Source organism: Daucus carota, chromosome 5 (assembly GCF_001625215.2).
Source record: "Daucus carota subsp. sativus chromosome 5, DH1 v3.0, whole genome shotgun sequence".
Taxonomy (NCBI): Eukaryota; Viridiplantae; Streptophyta; class Magnoliopsida; order Apiales; family Apiaceae; genus Daucus; species Daucus carota.
Genome location: NC_030385.2, coordinates 1,307,395 through 1,334,167, shown reverse-complemented (window position 1 = coordinate 1,334,167; position 26,773 = coordinate 1,307,395). Strand labels below are relative to the sequence as shown.

The 26,773-nt window shown below is 34.8% G+C and overlaps 6 protein-coding genes across 6 annotated transcripts; 2 read left to right on the top strand and 4 right to left on the bottom strand.

The window, feature by feature from the left end:
- Nucleotides 1-98: 98 nt before the first annotated feature.
- Nucleotides 99-1,896, bottom strand: LOC108220998 (uncharacterized). The gene is made up of 3 exons (XM_017394900.2): nucleotides 1,297-1,896; nucleotides 1,040-1,225; nucleotides 99-466 (listed from the first exon to the last, which is right to left on the bottom strand). Exons 1-3 carry the CDS (start codon nucleotides 1,750-1,752, stop codon nucleotides 185-187), a joined length of 924 nt encoding a protein of 307 aa, XP_017250389.1. The 5' UTR covers nucleotides 1,753-1,896; the 3' UTR covers nucleotides 99-184.
- Nucleotides 1,897-4,296: 2,400 nt separating this feature from the next.
- LOC108221021 (glyoxylate/hydroxypyruvate/pyruvate reductase 2KGR) lies at nucleotides 4,297-7,877 on the bottom strand. Its single transcript, XM_017394922.2, has 3 exons — nucleotides 7,370-7,877; nucleotides 4,513-6,539; nucleotides 4,297-4,437 (listed from the first exon to the last, which is right to left on the bottom strand). The coding sequence occupies exons 1-2, from the start codon at nucleotides 7,796-7,798 to the stop codon at nucleotides 6,021-6,023; spliced, it is 948 nt and encodes a 315-aa protein (XP_017250411.1). The 5' UTR covers nucleotides 7,799-7,877; the 3' UTR covers nucleotides 4,297-4,437; nucleotides 4,513-6,020.
- LOC108220979 (uncharacterized) lies at nucleotides 4,609-5,202 on the top strand. Its single transcript, XM_017394884.2, has 2 exons — nucleotides 4,609-4,746; nucleotides 4,828-5,202. The coding sequence occupies exons 1-2, from the start codon at nucleotides 4,609-4,611 to the stop codon at nucleotides 4,987-4,989; spliced, it is 300 nt and encodes a 99-aa protein (XP_017250373.1). The 3' UTR covers nucleotides 4,990-5,202.
- A 475-nt stretch (nucleotides 7,878-8,352) lies between the features above and the next one.
- Nucleotides 8,353-10,092, bottom strand: LOC108220987 (hydroxyphenylpyruvate reductase). The gene is made up of 2 exons (XM_017394890.2): nucleotides 9,605-10,092; nucleotides 8,353-9,159 (listed from the first exon to the last, which is right to left on the bottom strand). The coding sequence occupies exons 1-2, from the start codon at nucleotides 10,043-10,045 to the stop codon at nucleotides 8,638-8,640; spliced, it is 963 nt and encodes a 320-aa protein (XP_017250379.1). The 5' UTR covers nucleotides 10,046-10,092; the 3' UTR covers nucleotides 8,353-8,637.
- A 2,327-nt stretch (nucleotides 10,093-12,419) lies between these two features.
- Nucleotides 12,420-13,086, top strand: LOC108222034 (small ribosomal subunit protein uS17c). The gene has a single exon (XM_017395918.2). The coding sequence runs from the start codon at nucleotides 12,533-12,535 to the stop codon at nucleotides 12,968-12,970; it is 438 nt and encodes a 145-aa protein (XP_017251407.1). The 5' UTR covers nucleotides 12,420-12,532; the 3' UTR covers nucleotides 12,971-13,086.
- Nucleotides 13,087-14,195: 1,109 nt separating this feature from the next.
- Nucleotides 14,196-18,522, bottom strand: LOC108219778 (homeobox-leucine zipper protein GLABRA 2). The gene is made up of 11 exons (XM_017393288.2): nucleotides 18,304-18,522; nucleotides 17,836-18,098; nucleotides 16,861-16,978; nucleotides 16,460-16,654; nucleotides 15,991-16,365; nucleotides 15,811-15,912; nucleotides 15,499-15,708; nucleotides 15,248-15,422; nucleotides 14,903-15,174; nucleotides 14,744-14,830; nucleotides 14,196-14,656 (listed from the first exon to the last, which is right to left on the bottom strand). Exons 1-11 carry the CDS (start codon nucleotides 18,373-18,375, stop codon nucleotides 14,279-14,281), a joined length of 2,247 nt encoding a protein of 748 aa, XP_017248777.1. The 5' UTR covers nucleotides 18,376-18,522; the 3' UTR covers nucleotides 14,196-14,278.
- Between the last annotated feature and the right edge of the window lie 8,251 nt (nucleotides 18,523-26,773).

Here is a 26,773-nt window from a genome sequence, read left to right as displayed (position 1 = left end):
CTTGGTTTGGTTTTTCATATAACCTCAGCATTGTAAGTATACTCTTCTACAGTGTATAAGAAAATGCTAAAGGACTTGTGAAAAGAAGAAGATAGCGATTAAGAGAAGAATCATTACATCCATGAAAACAAATACATTGTTACCGTGTTACAGTGCTTTGGAAGAATTTAAATTTGTCTGGAAATCAGGTATACGAGCATGAGTTCTTATTGAACTTTATAGGTTTGTTTCTGGTGGAATTGATGACCAGAGAACATGAAATATGCTTCTGGTGCCTTGTCCTTACCAGCTTCCCTACGACGTGCCCATCTGACTTTATCTCAAACTTAAGTACCAAAGGAACTTCAATTACATTGTCGTCGGAAGCAACTAAGCCTGATCCTGCCCCGTACAATGGTGCCCTGTATGCTTCTACGTCGATGACTACAGTTCGACGACTCTTTCTTGGCTGAAAATATTTCTTCAGCTGCAATCATATCAAATCAAGTGTTCTAAGAACTTGAAACCCATAAAAGCCGGATGAAATTTTTTCATAGGAAAAAATGACAGTCTTTTGTCAATTGTAAAGAGTTAACTGCAAAACGCACCCTTTAGTTCGGACCAATTACAAATACAACCTAAACTTTAGATAATTGTGCAATGCATTCTTTTAACATATTTTAGCGTCACATGTTGAACCCTTTTGACTCATTTTCGTCTATTTTAACCTATGACTATGTTAAATTAAAGGGTAAAATAAACTTAAGAGCCTATAGCATTACATTTTAGTTAATTCTCAAGGCTATTTCATCCTTTTAATTTCCATTGTGATGGGTCGAAAGGATTTAAGGTGAGGCACCAAAATATGTCAATGAATGCATTATGTAGTTATCTAAAGTTTACATAATAAATTGCAATTGACCTGAACTAGAGATATGCGTTTTGCAATTAACTCAATTATAAAAACTCAACAAGTAAAAGGATTCATCGGTTTATAAGACAAGCTGCAGTATTTATTGATGAGACTGAGCAATAAAATCAAGTAGCAAAACCATCTCACCTGTCCTGATGCAATGACAATGTCCGCGTAAATAAATTTGACAGGCGTAGAGGTGACATAGATGCCGAAAAATGTAGCAGGGTTGTAAACACTCAAATGCAATGAGCCATTGATGGTCAGCATCTTTGTTGGCACCCCAGTGAAGTCCGCACCAGCTCCAATGTAGAAGTTGTTAACTGCCAGGCTCTGCCAAAACCCGAAAATTTAGCATTGCATTGCAGACATGAGTACCATGAAAGAACTTAAATTCGCGATACCTTCACATGAACCTCTGGTTTATAAGGCCTGGCTGCGCCCCATATGATGAGACAAAATACCGTAGTCAGAGCAACAAAACTGAGCAGAATCATAAAGGCCTGGATTCGCCTCATGAAACGCTCCTGATCCTCATAATCCCCTTCTTCCAGGATCACATCACACTCAGGCCAGCCCTTTTCGTTTCTTTTTCTTCCCCATTTCCTCCCTGAGGATGACCTGAAGATCCCCGAGAATCGACTGGACGATGAGTTCCTGGAGTGTCTTCCGAGGGAGGGGTGTGAGGGGGAATCCACTGGAGTGGTGAAATTTGGAGTAGGGTGCATTGAGGATGATTTGTCCCCATCATGAGAGTCTCTTGAAGGGCTTTGCACAAAATATGCTGCTCTTTTTGGTGAGCCTGAAGGTGATGAGGGAGCTAAACTAGTTGCATCTGACTCTGATTTATTGTTTGACATTTTTCAAGAACTTGAGAACAAAGATCACAACTGAATTATAACTCAAAGCTGAGTGTCTGAGACCACTCCATAACAAGTACTCCCTCCCTCCCCTGAATTATTTGCAACTGGGGACGGAACTCGGCAAACATTCTAATACTCTCATAAATTATAATTTGATAAATTATCTTGAATTATTTTCTTTTGAATAAAAGTTTAGTGTTTGAATTTTTATATAAAAAAATTAATAAATAAGTTATAAAATTATATTTTATATGCGACATAAAATATGAGTAGCGGAAAAATCGTAAAAGAATAAGAGGGACGGATGGAAGTATAAGAAATTTAACAAAGGTCTTGAACAATGTTGAAATACTTATTGCAGACTCGATTATTAATGAAATAAATGCACAAAATTTATGTGAATGCAGGTAATAAATGTGTCGGGGCAGTTCTTAAAATGAGTTGAAGATTCAACTGTCACAAGTCAGAAGTCTGTTGGATCTGTCTGGTCCTTTTTTCCTTGAGCAACAGGCTCGGGGAATGAGGGAGCATCCAAAACCAACAATAATGCGGAACCTCATTCCAAGCCTGTCAAGAAACCTACATAAGGTTATTGAATATAAACAATGTCGGCAGTAAAAAAAGTTATTAATGAAAAATCCTAAAATGTTATAGATAATATATAATTATAGAGATAAAACTTAGGACGAGAAGAGCTACATATTAGAAAGAGATCATCGCACTTTTCTATATCCATCCAATCACATATTACAAGGTTTATATAGGGTCGTAGCTTGTGAGTTACAAGTAAGTGAAAGGCGAAGAGATGTATACAATAACGGAGACAACTCAAAAACTATTTGTATAATAATGAAGGAAACTAAAAATTTAGGAGTCATCCACCTGATATATAATATAAAATTCAGTAATGAGAATTATATTTTAAAGTAATAGTAAATTCTTTATTTAGAATATGTAACTGATAGCGGATTAGTTAGGAAAGGACAATGATTTTGATAAAAATTAAATTAAATAGACATGAGTAAATAAATTTATAATCATATTCTTTATTCATTACAAAAAATAACGATTTTAAATATTTTAAGACGTGTTGTCACTCAAGATACTAAATGTGTGTTTCAGTTCAAAACACGGAAACACGGATTCAAGCTGCGTTTCTAACTCAAAAAACTATATGATCAAGTATTTTAGAACGGGATTAAAAACACAACTCGAATTAACATTTTAAACTAATATTTGTGACTAATTTATTTAACTGTAATATTTGTGACATTCCTTCTCCATTTTGTGAGATATTGGGTCACTTCTCTCATCCCCAACCCTGAATGGCCTTGCACAGCTGGATTGTTCGTTAAAAGTCTTGTATGGTTCTTTAAAAAGAAATTACTACTATCAATATGCAAAAGGTCTCGATTACTTGGTAGGAGTACATACATTGATCTTCGTCTATTAATTTTATTATACACTGAAAAAGAGGCTCAGAAATAGTATATACTAAAATTATACTCCTGTAAATGGTACTCACAGCGAAGAGGTGAGAAAGTGAGAACGGTAGCTGGTAGTCCTGGTACAATGTAGATATCCCTTATCCTCTATCCACCTAATGCCATACATGTTTCTCCACTGGCTCTATTATTGGAAAACTCACAGAATTTTGTTAAATTTCGAAATGAACAAGAATCAAATCTGGACGATAATGATAGTGCGGACAAGATAGAGGACTGAAAAATCGGAACGGAGGGAGTATTTTTTATTTATTTTTTTACATCTTGATCTTGAGAATAATCAAGTTTTATACAGTGAATAAGATAACTAGTTTATTTAATTTAAATTAGAGCTGTAATTCGAGTTGGGCAGCTCGCGAGCTCGCACAGCTCGAACTCGTTTAACTAGGCTCGACTCGGCTCGTTTAGTTAAACGAGCCGAGCTCGGGCAAAAGTTCTGGCTCATTTAATTAAACGAGTCGGCTCGACTCGACTCGTGAAATTAAACGAGCCGAGTTCAGGTAGAGGTTTAAGCTTGATTAAGTGTAAAATTAAACGAGCCGCTCGCCCGACTCGCTAAAACCGGCTCGTTTAGCTAAACGAGCCGACTCGACTCGTGAAATTAACGAGTCGAGTTCGGGTAGGGATTTAGGCTCGATTAGTTAAACAAGCCGGCTCGGCTCGGCTCGATTAACTTCAGCTCGAATTACGGCCGGCTCGAAACTCTGCTCGCTCGGCCCGAATTACACCCCTAATTTAAGCTAAGCAAACTTTATGAAATCTCATGTCTAATGGGAAAGGACTACAGTTCTGAGGCCCAGAGAAAATACAAAAGTGATGCAAAGAGCTGTTGAGCCAGCAGTATCAAGCAAAATGGAGTGGCCCATTTGGAGATTGAAGTATTTTTGTACCCAACTGGGCACTACAGTCCATAAACACCTAAAGGATCATTCTGGACCTCACCAGCTTTATCCTCAGCCTCATGCATGGTTATCCATTTCATGAGCTCAGAGAGAGAGAGAGAAAGAGAGAGAGATTTGAGAGAGAGAGAGAGAGAGAGAGTAGAATAAGTCTTTGAAGTGAGGGAAGAAATGACAGCAGAGGTTGGGGGACGTGCCATCATAAGAATCCACATCAAATGGTTCCTTGACATTTGGAAGAGGATGACTCTTTTAGCTTTGAATTCTCTAGTCCCCATCTGCACAGTACTTTCTTTAGTAAACACTTTTTAACAGAAAGGAAAAATAAAAATAAATACTTGTGAGACAGTTACTTGTAGCTTTCTGTCTCTCCTGCATTCACTAAAGACTCACAAGAAAAACTAGAGCTCCATTAAAAAGAACACCCAAGTAAAGACTTTAACAGGAAGATGCTGGAGGGGAAAGCTCTGATAGAAGACACAGACATGCCACTGAAGATGCAGATCCAAGCCATGGCCTCAGCTTCTCAAGCACTTGATGTTTATGATGTTCTTGACTGCAAATCCATTGCTGCACACATCAAGAAGGTAGACAATCACACTCATAATCATCGTATAATTCAGTATATTTATCGGGGATTTCTGATTGTTGTTAGTTTACATGGACAGGATTTTGATAAGAAATATGGGAATGGCTGGCAATGTGTTGTGGGATCAAACTTTGGCTGTTTCTTCACTCACACTACAGGGACTTTCATTTACTTTACTGTGGAGACTCTCAACTTCCTTATTTTCAAGGGAGCTGCTTCTACGCCCCCATCATCTCCGTGATGATGAAGCATCTAGTTGCGAGAATGCAAAGGGTTATAGAGAAGAACTGTAGTTTGAAGTTTGTTTATCTTGTTTCTGTCGATAGCTGGCTTGTAGTAAGGTAGAAGGTTCTAGGGTCGGAACTTGTAAACCGTTGTGAGCTCTTTGTAAATTGTCATGGAGGAGCTTTTTCTGTGCCCTCTTTGTAATATGAGCACAACCTTTGCATTTGCATTTCTTTGTACCGTGTTTCTTGATATTTAAGGCTAAATGAGATGAGAGATTCATCAAAGTGACTTAATTTGAGAATTCCAGACAAGTCTTTGACAATTAAAAGCATGAATCATGACTTCTTGTTTAATATAAATACCAGTTGAATGCTCCAAAGGAGCTGTAATTCACAGAATCCCAAAAAGGGGGAAGGGAAAGACTGTTATCTATCAACATCTAAGTATGAAGGAAGCATTAAAAACAGGTGCGCAATCTGCAGTCATAGTATTAAAGGAAGCATTTAAAACAGGTGTAAAATCTGCAATCAGACTATTACTAATGCACGCAACCTATAAGAATGCAAACGTGCTTGGGCGAGAGTCCTAAGCACCACAATTTCATCTTTTTGTTTTTGGAAAAGAAAAGATCCTAAACACAGTCTCAATCAACAAGTAAAGTTAAAGGAAAATCTAGGAGAAGTCTACTAAGGCTCCATATACTACTGTAGAAATCTAGAGCATCATCTTTGGACTGTCGCTCTAACATATATAAACAATTTCTTGTACTCAAAAGCCAGCAATTGTTCTTAATGTCCAGCATAGGGAGTCTCACAGAGTAATTGATATCAATGAAATAACGGAACTAATATACCAAACTTTCTAAACCTTGAGGAAAACATATTGTGTTTCTTACTATTAATGTAACACCCACAAATATATTAAGATGAGAATAAATTCCGTGTCAATCTCCAACATTACCATAAGTATTACCACCAAAATCTCAGAACTGGGTTTATTAACTCAGAACAAACAAATTTCTAAGGTGATCTATACCTCTTACAGTTACAAAACTGGAGTCAGCAGTGGCTCGTTTTTGAAATGTGCTTCCAAGTTCTTGATCACAAGGTCTGCCATTTCTGTGCAGGTTTCCATAGTCGAGGTCCCAACATGAGGCAGGAGAACTACATTATCGAGTCCGAATAGTTGATCAGGTACATCAGGCTCATTTTCAAATACATCTATTCCAGCTCCACCTAAACGACCATCAAGCAACGCAGAAACAAGTTCAGATTCCTCAACATGTAGTCCTCGGCCAATGTTGATCAGAATGCCTTCTCTACCCAATGCATCAAGAACTTCACGGTTGATAATGTAGCGAGTCTCCTCAGTAAGAGCACATGCAACAAATAGGATCTGGCAATTGGCAGCCAAATCAATGATATTGGTGTAGTACTTGTAATCATTGTTGAGTTTCCTGGATCTTGAGTAGTAACTAACAGGGCAGTTAAATGCTTCAGCTCTCTTTGCAATGGCTGAACCAATTCTTCCCAGTCCGACAATCCCAACAGATTTACCACTTAACTGAGAAAATAACAACATACAATAAAAAATTAAAGATAATTTATCGAATTTCCTCTGTCCAAAGAATTTAAGAGAAATCACAAACTTCATATATTTTCCTAGTGCAACTGACCAATTTTGTTATTAATAACTGCACACAATTTTAAATATTTCTCCTCTTAAAAGTTGTACTAGGAGACTGGATGCAACTTTCTAACTGGTATATATGCTCTGCTTGTTGAAACTTTCAAGAAACTATCAGTCTCAATCGCAATATGGGCAGTGAAAGGAAGGAAGCAATAAGCATTCTCATTCTAACCAAATCAGGACAATTAGCCCTATGAAAATAATTTATAAACACTTTTACAACACAATGGTCAACGGCACAACCAAAATACAAGGAAAGGAAAACTAACAATAATCAATTTCTTGTACCCAGGAAAGTGCTGTAAATATCACAATCTGAACAAATGATAACACCTACATTTTTAAATTTTAAGAGGAAGCTTAAAATGCCACATCAAAGTAATAGATAATAATCACCGTGAACTAATTAGAGTACCCATTTCCCACAAGCTTAATTGATTGACACATGTGGAATTCAGGCATGCATATCACCTCTGACCTCACATAAATCTTAAAATTGTCCTATGTTGATCACATATTCACATGGTCATCATTTTACGGAAGAAAGGAACTTCAACCACATAAGTAGTCTTCTAACCTCGGCTTATCAATTCAGTTTGTATAACATTTTCACTCTAAAAATTCAATCTCGAAACCAAACTCAAATAAATAAACAAAAACACAAAACAACCAACACAATGCAAATTTACGAGCAAAATCAAAACCTTAGTACTAATGCAAAAATCCCCCATTTTCCACAACCCTTTTCGGACAAACCCATCAGCACCACAAATCTTCCTCAAAGTAGACAAAGCAAGAGCAATAGCCAAATCAGCAACATCCTCAGTAACCACATCAGGAGTATTAGTAACCTTAACCCCCCTCTCTCTACACTTGATCAAATCAATCTTGTCATAACCAACACTAAATGTGGAAACAATCTCTAATCTTGGCAGCAAATTAATCATCTTTTTGTTGATCCCTGCCTCAGCACAAGCCACAACTGCTTTGATTGTGTCTGCATTTGCTTTCAAGAAGTGTTCTTGTTCATGGTCTTTGAGTTCCCATAGTCTTAAGAGGTTGTAGTGCTTTTCGAGCAATTTTTCGAGGTTTGTGAACATGGGGTAGGTCATTAGTACGCTAATTTGGTTCATTTTTTGAGATGGGAGGATTCTTGAGGGAAATTGGAATGAACTGTTTGTATTGTGTTTGTCAGTTTGTGTGTAATAATGTGTGGGGTTTTTGTTCTATAGTGTTTTAGGTTTTTATTTTTTAGGTCAAAATGTTTAGTAACTCTAATTTTATTTTTGGGGGAGCACATAGATATTATGTAAAAAAATTAAATATTATGGATCAGAATCTGGATATTCACAGTATCATATCAATGATTACAAAAATAATTTATTCTAGCCGAGTCGAATTAAATTTAATTTCGTGAAATGTGTATCGGATTAAAATTAAAGAGGATAACTAATGGAGTATTTATCAAATTGGGATGAATTAAACATTATACTTTTATTTAGAAGAAAAAAATTTAAAAAAATTTATGAAACAAATTTTATATGATTCCTAAAATGCTTGTTGGGAAATTTATTTTCTGAAGTCACGAGTAGGTCTTCGCGTCAATTTAAACTCCACTCTTGTCGCTTCGTCGATTAGATTTTTTACGGTTTATCGGGTAGCACCATCACACATAAACCCGCTAAACTATAAGATAAAGTCTCTCCTGTCCCCGGTATAAAGAAACAAGAGGGACGGAGAGAGTAACTAAGATGAATAAGCTTTTATGTGTCGAAGTTATCACCATAGTTTATACTACAATGTGGTTGTACAAAGAACAACTTCACATATTTGGTCTGTAAACGATTTAATTCCCCTGCTCTTATTTATCCAACTATAAATGAAATATAGCCTTACATTAACAGCTGGTCCAGAACTTCAGGTTTAAGATGCAACTCGATGAGAGGTCCAGAAGTTATTTCTTGGTGTAGCTCTAGAAGAGAACTGGAGTTGGCAGTGGTTTGCCCGAAAAATGAGCCTCCAAGTTTGCGATGATGAGATCAGCCATGCTTTTACGTGTTTCTTCTGTGGCAGATCCCCTATGAGGCGAGAGGACTACATTATCAAGCCCAAACAGCTGCTCTGGAACTTCAGGCTCGTGCTCAAACACATCGAGCCCAGCACCAGCCAGTCGATGTTCAACAAGAGCTGAAACGAGCTCAGGCTCATCAATATGAGCTCCTCTCCCAATGTTAATGACAACACCTTCTGAACCTAAGGCATCAATCACTCGACGATTGATGATATGATATGTTTCACTTGTCAGTGCGCATGCAACAATAAGAATCTGACAATTAGAGGCCAAATCAATAACATGTGCGTAGTATCTGTATCCCGAATCCATCTTCTGTGATCTGGAACAGTAACTAATTGTACAACCAAATGATTCAACTCGCTTAGCAATTGCTAATCCAATTCTTCCCAATCCTATAATGCCAACTGATTTGCCGCTGAACTGTAAGAGGTAAAACATGATAAATAAATCTACGTGATTAAAATGCTAAAACCAGTGATAAAGAGATTGCAATTTCATTAGTTCCAAAGTCTCAAACTAGTGATATGGAGGTTCATTATATATCTGTTGGCTAATTTGGTACAGAAATCAGTTATATTCATAAAGTAGGATTGTATAGAAATGAGTGTGACGGGCAAGAATAACAAACTAGTTATATGTAATTGGGTGTGTTTTCATGGACACATTAACAACTACATTTTATTCATACGGAGAATTTTGATCAGCGATAATTTTGTGCATGAACTATCATCATTATTAATAAAATTAGAATTCCTAAAATCTGTCAACTAACTATAAAATGATTTTTAGTATTAGTATCACCGTACTACAAATAAAAATTGAAAACCGAAACCGCAACAGAAAACCGAAAATCGGAAAAACAAACCTTAGTCCCCAACCCGAACTGCCCACCCCTGCTCCAAAACCCACTCTTAACAAGCCCATCACACCAACAAATCTTCCTCAAAGTAGCCAACGCAAGGCCCACAGCCAAATCAGCAACTTCATCAGTCAACTCATCCGGAGTGTAACTAACTTTAATCCCTCTCTCTTTACACTTTCCCAGATCAATCTGGTCCAAGCCCACGCTGTGGCTCGCGATGATCTCGAGACTTGGCAGCGACTCGATCAGCTCAGCATTGGCTCCGTAGTTGCCGTTACCGACTAACGCTCGGATGGACGGAGAGTGAGGCCGGAGGGAATCTGGGTTTGACGGTGACGGAATATTCCAGGGTTTGTAGACGGAGAATCTTTGGGCGAGTTGGTCTTGGAGGTATGTTGACATGGGACATGTCATCCATACTCCTATCTCGCTGTTTTTTTCCATTTCTTCTGGACTTGAGTTGTATGTGTAAATGCACTTGGTCGATTTTCTTATCGGGTCATAAAATTTTATATATTTGGGTTTGGTTTTTTAATAGCTTGATTTGATTGAAAAATTGGAGATTTTTTTTTTTTTTTGACAAAATGCAAATTCATTCCATTAAATTAAAACAAATCTAGTCGGGACAAATCCCCAAATGACAATGCAATCAGGTTGATAAACAATAAAACGAGCTAAACAAATAGCCGCATTGTTTCCAGACTGCTTAACACACTGAATCCAAAGATTCTTGAAACTGAAAATGAATACAAAGGCTTCTTGAGTAATCCAGCCTACATCAATCCCAAAAATGGTAGCTTCACAATTGACCTTCACAATAGTTCCCGGGCTGTTGCGGTGTTCAGGCGCCTCAGTTGTAAAAACTAAGCAATGAGGAACAAGAGTCCTCGAATAATGAACAACTATAATTTGTGAAAGGTGAGCACATGCGATCGTCACCGTTCCAAGCATACCCCAGCTATCTACATGCCGGGAGCCAGCTATAGACATGCCGAAAGTATTAATGATGTGATAAGCTTGATCTCCCAAAACTCCATCCCAATCATTCTCATCGATAACACAGAAAGACATAACAACCACAAATTTAACGCAGAATCACCCAAAAATTGGGTACTAAATCAACACACGCCAAAAGGCGAGACGGGAAAACAAAATCGGACCTTTGATTTCAAAAGATCTGATTTATTCAGAAAACAATCAAGTCCAAACCCAAATCTGAAACAGATCCGAGAATAAAACTCGATTGGAATCTTCGAGGTTTAGGCAACACTCGATTTTATTGAAAAACAAAAAAAACTGGTAAATAGTGGAGAAGATGGGAGAGCGAAAAGGATTTGGTGGATGAAGAGGATGAAGGTGAAGAATGGAGAAGTGCGGCTAGTTGTGGGAGTCGACTCTCAAAACCCTACATATCATGCTCATTTAATGAAAAAAAAAAAAAAAAAAATTGGAGATTTTTAATTTGGATAAGGTTTTCACTTTCAAATTTTGATCAAAAATGCCATGTAAAATCTTCGATTTTTTCCTCTTCTTGTATCCCATAGATACAATAGATACGATATTTGAACTAAAAATATTGTTACATTATCTATAAATAATAACTTTTTAGTTTAAATATTTAAATGTTATTTCATTAAAAACTTTCATAAATAAATAGTGGGTCCGACACATATATAACTTGAGTTTCATTTTATAATATATTTTATTAAACATTGATTATACTACTTTGAAAAAATACAAAACCGAATTTTATATTACTTATATTTTATGTTTTAGTCATATTACTGGATCCTGAATAATAATTGAGGCGCTTTTAAAAATTTATTCAACACAATGACGATCAAGTTCAATACTCGATATAGACTCTAGATATACATGGTTGAATGAGTTATTTATTTTTATGTTATTTTTGTAAATATAAAATAAATACATAAATTTAAAATTATAAAAAAAACTGTTATAATTATAAAATTTATATTATATTATTTTTTTGCCACCTATATTACATTATTTTAAATAAAATAAATATAATATATTATATTAACAATTTATCTGGATTATGAGAAAAATTCAATAAAACACTCCACTCTCCCCCCCTATCTTCAGAGTCCGGATCCTCTGTCTCTTTTTTTGTGTCCCCTTTATGTCCCTTCTTTTCTATTGGTCAGTTCCTTACTCTGCACGTGAATTATAATTTCTTTTTATTCTTTCTTGATAGTTTTTCACCGTCAAATTTTTTCAAATTTATATAACCTACATTTTTATTATTGAAATATATTTTATTTATTTTTTTTATAAAAAAGCATGTTGAATATAAGATCTATTTTAATATAATAATATATACCCAAATGTTGCATTTTTTAAACTAGAAAAATAACAAGTATGTGTATAAAATATATAAACTGATTTTATCATACAAATAATAACAAGACCCCTTGCATGCACACTAATATTTTTAGCTAAAATTAGAATTAAAAAATATAAATGATTAGAATTATATCATTTATATTTTTTATTTTTTTGCCACATATCATTTATATTTTTAATATCATTGAAATAATTAAAAAACATTAATTTATTATTAAATATCAAATTGGCTGGTTTTATTTAGAAGGCTAATTTTAATTATAAAACTAGTGTGTATGCAGGGGGCCTCGTTATTATTTGTGGGATGAAATTCTAATTTATATTTTTTATACACATATTTATATTTTAATAATAAAAATGTAGATTATATAAATTTGAATAAGTTTAACTGTGAAAAACTATAGAAAGAGAAACTATAATTCACGTGCAAAGTAATGAACTGACCAATAGAAGAAGGGACATACAAGGGGACACAAAAAAGAGACAGAGGATCCGGACTCCTATCTTCATCAGTTCATCATCTCTTATCCTCTCAAACTCATCTCTCTCAGTCTCTCTCGCAAAATGTCTCTCCTCCACCTCCCTCTCTCCCAATTCAAATCTCTCTCCCTCACCTCCCCCTTCCTCCACCCAACCCCCCTCCCCCACCTCTCCAAGCCCCCCTCCTTCCTCCCCCCTCGCCCCCTCTCCACTCCCCCCATCCGCGCCATGAAAACCCTCCAGGGCCGCGTCGTCTGCGCCACAAACGACAAAACCGTCTCCGTCGAAGTCACCCGCTTGGCCCCACATCCCAAGTACAAGCGCAGAGTGAGGAAGAAGAAGAAGTTCCAGGCCCATGACCCGGAAAACAAGTTTCAAGTGGGGGATTATGTGCAGCTTGAGAAATGTAGGCCTATTAGTAAGACCAAGACGTTTCTTGCTATTCCGGTTCCTCCGAGGAATGCGAAGAAGGAGGCTGTGTCGAATGAGCTCGGGCTTCCGTTGGCTTCTGCGCAGGCTTGAGTGGCAATTATGGTTGTTTCCTCGACTTATTGTTGTTACATTGTGAAATTTAATGTTTAATGAAATAATGTGTTTTTGGTGACTTTGTTGTTTCAATATATTCGATATTTGAGTGATGTTTGCGTTGATTATTGTGAATTTGCTTGAATTGTGACATTTTGAATGTATTTTATATTGCCAATTTGGAAATGCTGAGCTACTAATTGGTAGTAATAGAGTGGTTTTGGTGGATTAACTAGGAAGATACTTGATTAGTCGACAAAGAAGCGGACTGTTTACTATAATTACGGTATAATTTGCCTTTGGTTTGTGATCTTTTGGATGTACAATGTGTTGCTATGTGCTAACATAGATTTAGTACTAGTGATGCATATGAAGCAAGATAACTCTTATTAATATAATACAGAGCAATGCAGAATATAGATAGCAATGAGTTTAATGAAGTTCGGATGGATTTAATTTAATGGTAGTAATGTAGAAAACAGGAAGCGGAAATTATTTTTGGACAGAATTTCTTAGGATATGGATGGAAGAACACGAATGAATGTAGAAAATTGCATGGAATGGAATTAGTTTGAAGTTTGAACACACCAAAGAAATGGAGGAACAAATTATCAGGCTTGAATGTCCGCAAAATTATTTGAACTTCATTCAATCACATTCCACCTGCATGTTTTCAAATTTATAGTTGATTGATTTTAGTTATTGCTCATAACTAGTTTCGCTAGCCTGCTGGGTGGAAGCCATGGCTATACTGAAGTTCTGGGTGGAAGCCATGGCTATACTGAAGTTTCTGATTAATGCCTTGATAGTTGATATGAGTGGTAAAATTTTGAAGATGTCAATAATATGACAGACTTTGATTGCTTTCTATGCCAAGTATATCTAAATTAAAATCGATACGGAAATTATAAAATCTGACCAAAATCAGATACACGCTCTGTTCTAAAAGTCAGTGATTAATCGCGATTCATCGATTAATCCTCATTTCGTAACTCGCCGAACGATTAAATCTCCGATCAATCCGGTTAAATCTCCGATTAATCCTTGTTCCATGACTTCACCGATTAACTCCGAATCCCGCTTTTTACAACACTGGATATACGAGTATAAACTGTTGCTTTCTTTTCTTATTATCAAAGTTACGAGGAAGAATGGTGAAGAACTGGAAATTAAATTGACGAGGAGTTTTTTCTTGTAACAATTTAGATATCAACTCAATGGATACAGAGAAAAAATCTGGGCACAATAAAATTTACTAGTAACTAGCGCCGCTGCCTCTACTAATATGAGAAAGCGAGCGATGAATCACCCATCTTCACACTGCAACCCTGTCTTAATGTTATGCAATGTACATGATATAAGTTTGTTAACAGACTCTACAGATTCCATACTAAGTTTAGCTGTTGGAGATTCACTTATCAGTACTTGAAAAGCAATGGTAAGTAATGACCCTCCTGTGCTCTTGTCGTCCGCCCTGGAAGATATTACCAGGGGCCTCGACTCAATACCTTCTGGAAGGATAGCGAAGCCTGATGGCATTATGGATACATTGCTCGAGTCACAGCCTGTTATCACTGATTGCATTCCGCTGATGTCCACAGGTGCGTAGACTATTGTGGATTCGTACACGTTTGTGCAGCTGTCCTGGAGTATCCAGACGCTGTTTTCCTTCGGCTTTATTTCCTGGTTTCGGTGGAGAATGTAAGATTTAGGGGGAAGAAATAGAGTTTACTGGTAAATGGTAGTAATGTTTTGCTGAAATCGACTTACTTGGATGGTTACTGCGTTGCCTCGATCTTGCCCTTTAGCCAAGTTCACTATGGTCTGAACCGGACCTCCGTTTGACATAATGTCCCACTGGATTATACAGAGAAATGTGAGTAGTTATTTTTCGATTACAAAAACATGTGTAAAGGATTATCTCCATACCTCGTTTCTTCGTGTTTCATCCCTCAAGAAATCAAACAGAACAAGATGAGAGACCGGCAGCCAGACAGACGTAACTGCACATAGTATGACTCCGAGGGGTTCTCCGGGGTCATTCAAGTTTTTCCTGGACGATATTCGTATGTCGTCTCCTGATTTACTAGGCGCTTTGTTCCATGTATTCCTGCTTGATGCTCCCAGAGCGCGATAAAAACTCTTTGTCATTCTCTGAGCCAGGTTCAAGATGCTTTTTCTCCCGGCCAATGTGGCGACACCTGTGATGGACTAGACGAAGTTAGATGACAGTATCAATTTCGAAACGATCAACTGATATGCAGCTTGGCTCACCGCTGGAGTCTTTTGTGGGCACATTTGTGGCCATGAAGAAGACTAAGCGCTCGCATTGCAGCTGCAGTGTTTTAATCCAGTGTCTTGCACCGAAGGCCATTCCGCTTTGAACAATTGTTCGATACAATGTGTGTATCAGACTCTTCTGGCATTCCAGATGTTCTACCCAGATCACCTGACACAGCAACCCCTTAGATCAACATCTGATCAATTTCCGCGTTTTCCAGCTATAATTCATCATAACTACTAACCTTACAGTGGCCATTCGACTTGTCCTCGATGATACAGCCCGAAGGACGCTTTCTACATTTCAGCAATGATTCATCAATATTCTTCTCAACATTGTCTACCGAGACATCAACAATCGCCCATTGATCAGTACTCAGCTGTTTGCAATGTCGAACAAAGTAAACTTCTCTCGTAGCCACCATCGGAGTAAGCATCTGCATCTCTGCAAACATCTGTAGGCAATGTCGGGTAAATGGTGGCCTTAGCTCCCAATCTTAATACGTTATATCAGCGACGATCCAGATAATAACAGAAAATGTGTCTGAATTGCTTACCAGTTGAATCGCTCCGTCTTTACTAGCACTATCTCCACTGCTGATAACATCTATAGTAGCTGCCTTCGAGATCATGCAAGGAAACAATTCCTGCCACTGATTCTATACTAACATCACCTGTTGTTAGTTACATGTACTTCTGTCGTTCCATGAAACATTTACATTATTGAATGAACTTACCACGTCCATTAGACTTTGAACTAATGTAGTAAGATCCATAAACACAACTCCAGATTCTCTTGAAGCTTCGACAGATGATCTGTTTGTCTGCTCTCCGACAGAGAAGTCCTTGATGTATTCATCGTAATTAAGTATCTCCCGGCCAGTCTCCAAGCTTCTTATCCATAGTGGTTCACCTACTGTAGCCATCTTCCTGAGCTCTTCTGCAGCTTGATAAACAATCTCTACAATTCGTGATTTTTCTAGCCCAAAACTGCCACTGTAAAAATCTAGAGAACATCTTTTCCCGGTTTGATCAGTCTCAGCTGAGCAGGATGAGGTAGTTGGTGATGTTCCTGACGGGTACTTTCCCATATAAGCCCGGAGTTTTTCATTCTACAAGTTGGTATCAAATCGTTAGTTAAGACACATTCATCAAAATCCCAATTAGCTTAACAATTAGTGTGTGCAGTAGACGTGTAATCGTTACCTCGGATTTTAGTCTGGCATTTTCAATCCTTAATTGCTGTTCCTCAGAAGTTACACCAGCATCTTTGCTAGAGGTGGCAGTACCACAGCTAGGACACGAGGTCTTGTTTGTGGCCTCTCTTAACGCCTTGTTTTCATCGCGAAGCTTGTCCATTTCTGTCTTCAACAACGAGTTCTCATGGCGTTCTTGAATTGCCTGCAGTAGTCACATACACAACCCGTTTCATTAAATTCTATCAATCCAGATCTTCCATATTTTTATCAGAAGGCCGGATTATCAACATTATAATATAATATCACAATGTAACAAACACAGCTACATTGAATTCATAATAGCTAAATTAAATATATCACTAACTTATTTACAGAAATTGCATTAGAAGATACAAATTAGAAGTATACCTTAATCTGTGTTCGACGATTCTGAAACCAAAATTTAACTTGCCTCGGATGCAGTCCTAATTGTTTGCTCAATTCTTGCCGTTGCTTCTCATCTGGATGGGGTGATTCTTTAAATAGCCTGTTATAAAAAAATAAAATAAAATAAAAATAAGATTATAGATATAATTACAGTCCAATCTTCTGATAATTGAGTTATTAAGAGTTTCTTTTTTCATTACATTTTATGGTATAATCATATTCATCCACAGGTTTCAGGAGAATCTATAGTTTAATATGTATATTTTATTCAGTTAATAAGGAACCTGTTTAAATATAACATAAGATTCATTTGGATCCTTCCATTAACGCCTTAAGGTTTAGATGGAGTGTTCTCAATATGGTGTCAGTGCCAGGTTTGGCGGAGGTCTCTTCAACCCCAAAAAATGAGATTTCGAGTGAGGGACAGTCTAATTAAGGTTTTAGATGAACTAGTTCTCAACATGGAACCCAAGATGTATCTCGAGTAACTGTCCTCAGATAGTAGATAAAGTATCCGAGGAATTACCTGAGACGTTCAAACAGTATCTCAACAATCATGATTAATCTGAGGAAACTACATGCTACAGTTAACCTAAACAATTATAGCATATTACTGTGAATGCTTATGCATATTGCATACAGTTCATGTTAACCTAAATAGTACACGCTTAGATAAAGAGAGAAGAGAAAATGGGCCCTAAAGAGGTGATTAACACAGCAAATTTCATGATTGATAAGTCCCGAAAACTTGTGATTGCTACTGCAGATTGTAGCTAATGGAGATTGTGAGAAGAAAAAGTGTCAGAAAACTAACATTGAATTCCATGCAGCTGATAGTAGCAAACAAAATTAGAATGCAAGTATCGATGAGGTTGCGAAACTAACAGTAGACATTCGAAGCAATACAAAAACAAAAAATGCACAGAAATTAATTAGCAAGACATAATCATTGCTTACGCTTCCATTTCCCTAATTTGTTCCGCGGTGTGTCTGTGATATTTCTTCCTTTTCTTCTTCTTGTTTTTGTTAAAATCCTCGTCGTCTCCAGCTCCGTCAGAGTCCTCGTCAGAAGGAGATCTCGCAGGACCGGAGGTCTCGCTGCTGATCTCCACGGTGTCTTTGCTGCCTGCTGCTCTCGCGCCTCCCCCGCCGCTTCCCTCATCTCCCTCCTCCACGTCCGCGTTCGCTCCTGTCCCCGTCCCATGTCGAAAAATTCCAGCCTATTTTCCCATCACAAAAATCACAAAATTTCGTCATAAATACATTACATGGAGATACCGACAGAAATAAGGACATATTTTTGGAGAAAAGTACATATAATTTTTACTTTTTTCTGAAATAAGTTCTTAATTTTTTGTCGAATAACGAATATGGAACACCTCTTTAACACTGAGATAAGTAATGAATTTGAAGTTAGATGCATACGAGAGAAAGAGAGAGAGCTGGAGAAGCGAAGAAATCTTTGGTGGAATTCGGATTCGGAGGGTTAGACGACATGATGCATGCCAAGAACTAGTAGTCTCAGTACTCCCATGGTAGTCACGAATTAGCCTTATGATCTTCTGCTCCGAGTAGACTCATCATCTTCATCATCAGCAGCATCGAATTATGTACTACTCTATATATGTTATATGTTATGATCTTATATTTGTATGAGAGCTTGCTGCTGAGAAGATCACTGTTTGACTATTTGAGCTTGGAGAGCTAGAGGGAGAGAGTGGAAAGGAATTGATGAAGAAAGTAATATGAGGTGCATGAGGTTATCAAATACTCCCCGGCTAACCTTCGGTTGGAGACGGTTCCACACGTATTTTAATACAGATAATTTTATAAATTATTATTTATTTTAAAATATATTTTTAATATTCAAATTTCAATTTTTAAAAAAAATAAAAATTATATTATATTATATATATATATATATATATATAATACGTTTCATGTAATGACAAAAATTAATAACAAATGAAATAGATAAGGGAGTACTAAATGAAAATCCTAAGAAATTATGCAATTTTAAATACCTAATAAATACCATCCATGTTCATGATTATGGGAGTATTACTTGTCGGATCGATTTCATTCTTTTCTCGTTCGTTCTCGTTTGGTCAGATGTTTATTAGAACATATACTTGTCGGATCGATTTTATTATTTTTGTGTTTGTTCTGATTTGGTCAGATCTTTATTATAAGAGATCAACATATACTGAACATATACTTAGTCAATTACTCAAAAAAAATGGGTAACAAGTGCAAATAAATAAATAAAATTTTATTTGTTATTTTATATCTTATTTGGCTCCATTTTGAAGTGAATTAAGTTCACACTAATTTGAAAACAATATAAAGTGAAATGACATTCTAGAGTGGGCCAATCTCATTGAAGAATATAAAACAAGAAAATGCTACTTTTTTATACTTTATTATAAAAAAGGAGATCGAAAAATTTATTATTATTTGCAATTTAGTTAATGGTTGGCATGAGTGGGGGCTGGTAGGACTTGACCGTCTCATAATATTATTGTTGTTATGATGTGGAGGTAGGAATTTCTACAAAACTCAACTACTAACAAGTACTCCAACAGGAACTAGCTTTCTGTTAATTACTTAATTAATCATCTTTTCCTAATCTTCTTGTTAATTACGTTTGTTTATCTATAGTGCATAATGTCACATTGTATGGCTCGGCTTCACCTGCATAATTTTTCTAGATTAAAAATATTTCGTCAAATTCCGACAATTAAAAATATGATACGATCCTGAGAAGTCTTCGTAATTTATCAATTTGAGATTTTACGAGAACTGACCGATATGAGTAGGTAGCAGAAAGAGTGTGGCTACAACCGACGGTGGAGGCAGTCCAGGAGCTGTGATGGTTTTTACAAGTTTTGTTTTTGGTGGAAACTGAGACCTTGGATGTGATTGTGTGGTGTGCCCTTTTATCATTCATCCTGTTGAATATTAAATATTTGATGCTAACAACTTATTGTACAGCATGTATTTCTTCCAACTCTCTGCATTTTACATAAATATTATTCTGAATATAGTAAATAGTCTCAGACCAGTACATTGCGGACAATTAGTGTTGAATAACATGTTTTAAGAAGCTAGTTAATGCCAATATTTACCATGCATGCTTTCTAATTACAGTGTGCATGATTGCTACTCCTCTGTTTTGAATTATGAATTCCGGCTCGATATCAAATTTAATTATGTGGGTGTTTGGCACGGGCTTATAAGCCCGACTTCTGGAGTTATAAGTTAGAAGCACTTATTTGTATCGTTTGTGTAAAAAGTCAAGAAGTACTTATAAAAAGCTACGAATACTAACTTTTGTTTCACGGCTTCTACTTATTTCCTAAACACTTTTTTCACTTATAAGTCTTAACTTGTTTAACTTCTACTTTACTTTTTTATTTTTTTTTACTTTTTTGTCTAACAAATCTGACTCCTTTTTCGAGATATCGAGAGTCTGAATATGTCGAAGGTGTTGATTATATAAGAAATAATAGCAATTTAGCACTTTTGCTCATAATCTTTAAACAAAGAATAAAAGTAGAAACTCATGAAATTCTGATAACACAGAAACTGAGAAGGAAAAAGTACAGCTTGATAAATAAAATAGTAGGAGTACTTGCAGTACTAGCCCACATAAAGTGACTTCGTTATCGTTATGTTCTCTCTTTTGTGATCTTTCCAAATAAATCAGCACCTCACCTCCTTGTTCAGAGTCTGCAAATTAAAGCAGCTCAGATGCACAGGTCCTTCCCTTCTCATGACATGGAAGAACTCCTTCATTATATATACTTGGTTTAAATACCGGCTGTTGATTAATATATGATCTCTTCTGTTGCCACTTATTTTCATTAATCTCAATAATCTCTCAAATTTTTTAGTAATTAATCTTAGTTAAATTAGAATATTTTCCTACTTTAAAACGAGATATAACTAAATAATTATATATAATATCTCTTAATAATATTCTTTGAATCCAGAAGATATTCTAACATAAATATGATTAAAAGGTAAAATCAACTAATAAATAATTTCTAAACAATAATAGAGATAAAAACTTAATTTTAACAGAATTTTGTTGTCTTAATCCTATACAGATAGGCTACACAAATATATGGGAAGAAGATCCGACATATCTGGTCAATCGAGACATATGTCAAGTTCGGCTCATAATTCAATTATTCTGGTAATTTTCGATTTTGAGACTTCTTCCTTGTTACACTATTAAATTTAATATATAATATTATTCTAATATAATATCAGAGCTCCGTTCAAAGGAAGAGCGTAGTGAGTTTTCCGGACGAGTTGATTAGCTGCGAAAACTTTCTTTATATTCGCTTTATGTGTGTGTATATCAACCACTTCCCGTTGTGCAAATAGTCAAAATATGGCAACGATATGTCGACTGTTTAAGGAACACTTGTATTTTCCGAATTTTTTTTCCTTATTTTAGCAGGTGGGCCCAGCTAATCAGTCACACTCCACTACACTACCATGATCATCAACAGCTTAAGACTACTCTTCAATTCTCCATCACATTCAGATTCGGTCTTGGTCTTGGTAAATTCTAGATGAAGAGGGGAAAAACAAAAACAAAAAAAAAAAAAAAACATAAAAAGTCAAAGCCTTGACTATATTCTAATAAGGACTAATGTGGAGATTTATCAGTTTTAACTTGTACTAATGACAAGGGGTTAAAATTTTGGTCAAATAGAAACAGAAGTACGTTGATAAGAAGTGTAAAAAGTTCGCAAATGTGGGTTGTCCCAAGAAGAAAGTGAAGACGTTTAGTGGCTCAGCTCAGTGCAGGGACCAGATGGTTTTTCTTATCTACATGCATAATTCATGGTGAAAGATGAAAAGATAGTGTGAGCCAGCAGCATGGGCTGGAATCCTCATAAACTACTACACACAAGGATAAACTTACCGAATTTCACGGTGTAATGGACTCCGTCTATTCTCTCCGTCTCAAATTTTATGTCTTAATTATTATTAGACGAAGATAATACAATTTCAATTATCTTTTCGGCTTTCAATCAACTTAGTCGATAAATTATCTGTATGAATTATTATTAAATAATAATAAAATATAATATAATATCTATTTAGATTTTTCTTGATAACACAGTGAGATTTTAGAAGGATCAGTTATCAACATGATATCAAAATTTAAAAAATGAACGTGCGTACTGCGTGATCCATTCTTTCATCATAAGATCTTAAAATTTGAGATGAACTGATTTTCGATATGGTATCAGAGCTTACCGTAAAGATGGCACCGTAATCCACTCCTTTTGTCAACATGATATCAGAACTTATCTCACAAGAATGAATGTACATAATCCACTCTTTGATCCAAAATACATGAGATCAAGTAAAAAATGTTAAATTATTCTCTAAAATTCATTTAGACCTTCTTCTCAGAACTTAGGATTTTTGTTCGTCACAAACGAAAAATTCTCTATGTTTTGTTAATTACTCGATTAAAATCTCACGGTTCGAAATTCGACCGGCTAGATCTTGTGTTTAAAATCTAATCATGAAAGGTTGACGCTCTCGAAAACATGTTCCAGAGAATATACGGACACATTAAACTCGACTCAACCTACCACAAATTCATTAAACTCGAAGATGACTCCAAAAACGAACCAAGCCATCTCATTTTCTCAAACGAATCATTCAGAAAAGTCACGTAAGGTGGATGAAACATGCATAAACATAAACATACATACACGAGTCGAAGTCAGAAAATGTTACTCCCTATGTCCCATTTAATTCTATAAGTTTCTTTTTAACTGCTCGACACGCATTTCAATGCTCTTATAAAATATAGTTTCGTAACTTATTTTTGAGATTTTCTTTTTCTGTATAAAAATATAACATCCGGACTTTAATTCAGAAAAGAAAAATTTTAAAAATAGATTGCACAACTACACTTTTCAGGAGCATTAAAGTCCGTGCCGCGTCCCCGTCCCCCAATGTATACTACTCAAGGGGACGGAGGGATTAGAACTTTACACAAGTCCTATATAAATCTGTCCTCGAACATCGACGAGCTCTCAGTTATTAGTGGCCCCACTTCTGCTACTTTAAATTGGATGGATTTATTTTTCTACATTCATGTGCTAAGGCCAATTGCTAGGGTTTGGATTCTCTCACAGGTTGTTGTCATTAATAATAATTACTATATCATTCCACAGATTTCACATGTCTACTAGTCATTCTCCTCGTCCTTTTTCCCGGCCTTCTTTTGTTCCTTTTCGTTTTAATCGCTACCCTTTTCCGTATAACTTTCGGGGTAAATTAGAATCTGAGTAGCTAGGAAATACAAGTTTGACATTTATTTTTTAATATTTTTATTATCGAACTAGAATATTTTTCATTGTCGGTATAAAATTTAAGATAAACATAAATTCGATCAATTTGAATTCGTTATTGATACAAAAATTAAAATACATTTGAATTCGGTCACCTTAAACTGAATTTAGATCTGAAACTGGATATACGTTCGATTAAATTCGATCAAACATTATTCAATCGAATTTAGTCGGTGAAATTTTATAACACTTGGATAACATCTTTTATGAGAATTTTAAGTAAATCACAATAACTCATCTCTTTTTTATATAAATTTTAGATGTCAAATACTCTGCATTAGAATTATACATTATCTCTCCGTTCTGAAATACACGTCGCTTAATATTTGAAGATATTATTTGAAATATGATCATACAGCTAAAATCGTTAGTTTTAAAAAAGAAATTATTTGAAGTATGATATTAATATTCATACATTCTTGTTTAATAAATTTAAATATACTCCCTCCGTCTCAATTTATAGGTCCAGTTTGAGAAAAATTTTTGTCCCAAAATACTTGTCCCTCTCTTCTTTCAATACAAATTTATCTACATATTAATTGTGATTTTTTTGAAACTCAACATTATTCTCATTTCTCAATGCAGTAAATCCCTATATTTATTGTGATTTTTTTGAAACTCAACAATATTCTCACTTATCAATGCACTAATTAATGATACATGAGATAAAATTCTATCTAACCAACTTTTTTCTTAATATGTGTGTTTATTCCAAAATGGACCTATAAATTGAGACGGAGGGAGTAATACTTAAAAAAATGTGTCAAATGTTACATATATTTCAAAACATGTTATTTGTTATCGAGTGTTGTCAGGTGCTATGAAATTTTTAGATATAGCCAGGTTAATATTTACGTCGTTTAGTTAGTGTTAAGTTGGGAGCTAGCTGCTGGATCGGTGAGACATTCGTGTCCATTTTTATTTTTAGTTTATATTAAACCTTAGAATGTATTTTAGTTAAAAGAAATTAAAGCTTTATCTGGTGGATCATATGCACGATAACATCATTGTCTCGTCTCTATTTAGGTTGCAGAGTTTTTGTTAAATTTAAACTAATTGAAAAATGAAAATTCAAACAAAACTTCATCTTTTTCGAAAAGTTATTTACAAACAAAGGTTGGTGTTTTTGGAAAAGTAATCATGAAAATAATCATACAACTGCATTCATATCGTCTGATAACTGTTTTCTTTAGTGCAATCATGGAAATCATAAATGAAACTTGCAGAAAATCCTGACAAAAAGATTAATAAGAAGGCTGAATATAGTTTGACCATGATCGTAAAATCGAAAATTAAAATTAATTGGTTAATTTATTAATTCAGAATTTATTGAAAACTTTTAATAAATTGGAAGATTTTTATCAAATCGAATAGTAATTGATAAAATACTTTTAAGGATTAGTCAAAATTTAATTAATTTTTTTTGTATGAATTGAAACTTTTTAGAACAGTAAAAAAACAAAAAAAAAATATGCATCTAAAGAAAATGGAAAAGTTAATTCTAGATGATGACAAAGCTTTCTAATAAATAGGTATGAATCTCTGCATACTATAGTCGAGAAAGTTACAAAAATATACCAAAAACTGCAATAGATGCATGTTCATTTTTGGGCCTGGCTTTTTTTGTCAACATGAACACATATGATTACCCAGATATGTAGTTGGATCTCCGTCGTCTTAATTTTATCGTGGTTATTAGAAACTAGCTTATAGCCCGTGCAAGGCACGGGAGCTTTTTTTAATTATTTATAAACATTTTAAACATATTTTAAATGATGTGAAAAAATTTAATTTATAAATAATAAATTAAAATTGTATGTATCATGCCAAAGTATTAAATTCTTTTTATCAAACTTTAAACTATTTTAAGTAGAATATGTGACGCCAACTCCTATTAGATTATATTTATAAATGTATTTTATATTAGAATTATTATAATGTGATTAAAATATTTTTCTAAAAATTTTTATGGTTCGAGATTAAAATTGATAAACACAATTTGTTTTGAATTAAGAAGATGAATCATAAACATGCAATGAGATGGTAGAATTTGTTTTGGATTATGAAAAAGTTTTTGTATTCATCCCTCACATAAATCGGGCTTATTAATTTTAAAATATATTAGATAAAAATAATTTTGTGACGGCGCGATTTATATGATTCTACAAATAAAATTGGTAGAAAATATTTATTTTCGATTAAAAAAAAATCATAAGCACGTGAAATACAGAATTTGTTTTGGATTCAGAAAAGGAATTATAAACATGCAAATAGATATCAGTTGTCTTATAAAACAGAAGTTAATAAACACATGAAAGACAGAATTTATTTTGGATTCAGAAAAGGAATTATAAACATGCAAGTAGATGTCAGTTTCCTTATAGAACAGAATTTAATTTTGTTCTAATCTAACGGTGCTTATTTGTTCAAATATACGATCCAACGGATGATAAGCTTTTAGACCATAGGACCATGCGACCAAATTATCTCTCTTACGCTTATTATATATAAGTAAGTATATAATAAGAATTTATTTATTAAAAAACATAAATTTATATATTTTTCTAAACATAACTATTTAATATTATTTTTTTGAATTCAATACTTATTCTTATAGAGAAATTATCCCATTGCTTACTTTTTCCCGGGAAAAAAAAAAGGATTTATAATAAAGCAAGTCAAACGCAGGTGCACAGTGCATCACCAATATATAGTGTGGACTTGGACCTTTTCAGTCATAAGAGATCAAGACATTTTTGTGGGCCTGTGTGGATTGGCCAATCCGTCAGTTTTATTAAATGGTTGATTTTGGGCTTGTGCAGGGTTGAAAATGAAGCGAGCGGAATTGGAATTTAACATATACGTGTTCGGGTTGGTGAGGTTATTTTCGTTATACTTTAAAGTTGTTAATATATTTTGTCTCTACTATGTTATTTTTCTGTATTGTGATAAAGTAAATATATGTATAATTTGTAGTGATATGTTTTTGTTGTGTTCTTTCATCTGTAAGTTATTTTTATTTAGAAAGAGAAAAAAAATAATATTGAAAGACTCTCCCTTGAAACAAAATCTCCATCATTATTTTTTATCTTCATTATTTTAAAAATTAAATTAAAAATATTAATAATGAGTGGCAAACTGAATTTTTTTAACTCTAATATCATGGCACTAAATCACCATATAGTTCAAAATTTCTCCGACTAATTGCATTAGTCCAAAATATTTTGATTACGTGTCCAACCTAATCGATCTCATATATATAATAAAAATTTTCTGAAGATTTTGAATTTACTTTGAACTTCTTAATTATCACCGACTCATCTCTTTCACTAATATAGCTTTCCAAAATCATGATTAAAATTTTTAAAATCAATGACATAACATCCATATTGGAATATCATCTATCATTCTCTTTACAAAGTTATACGTTTTGCTATAATTTATATTTGTTTTTGCAACATTAAAACAACACTTCTTAAATTAAGAGTCATTTGCCTACTAGC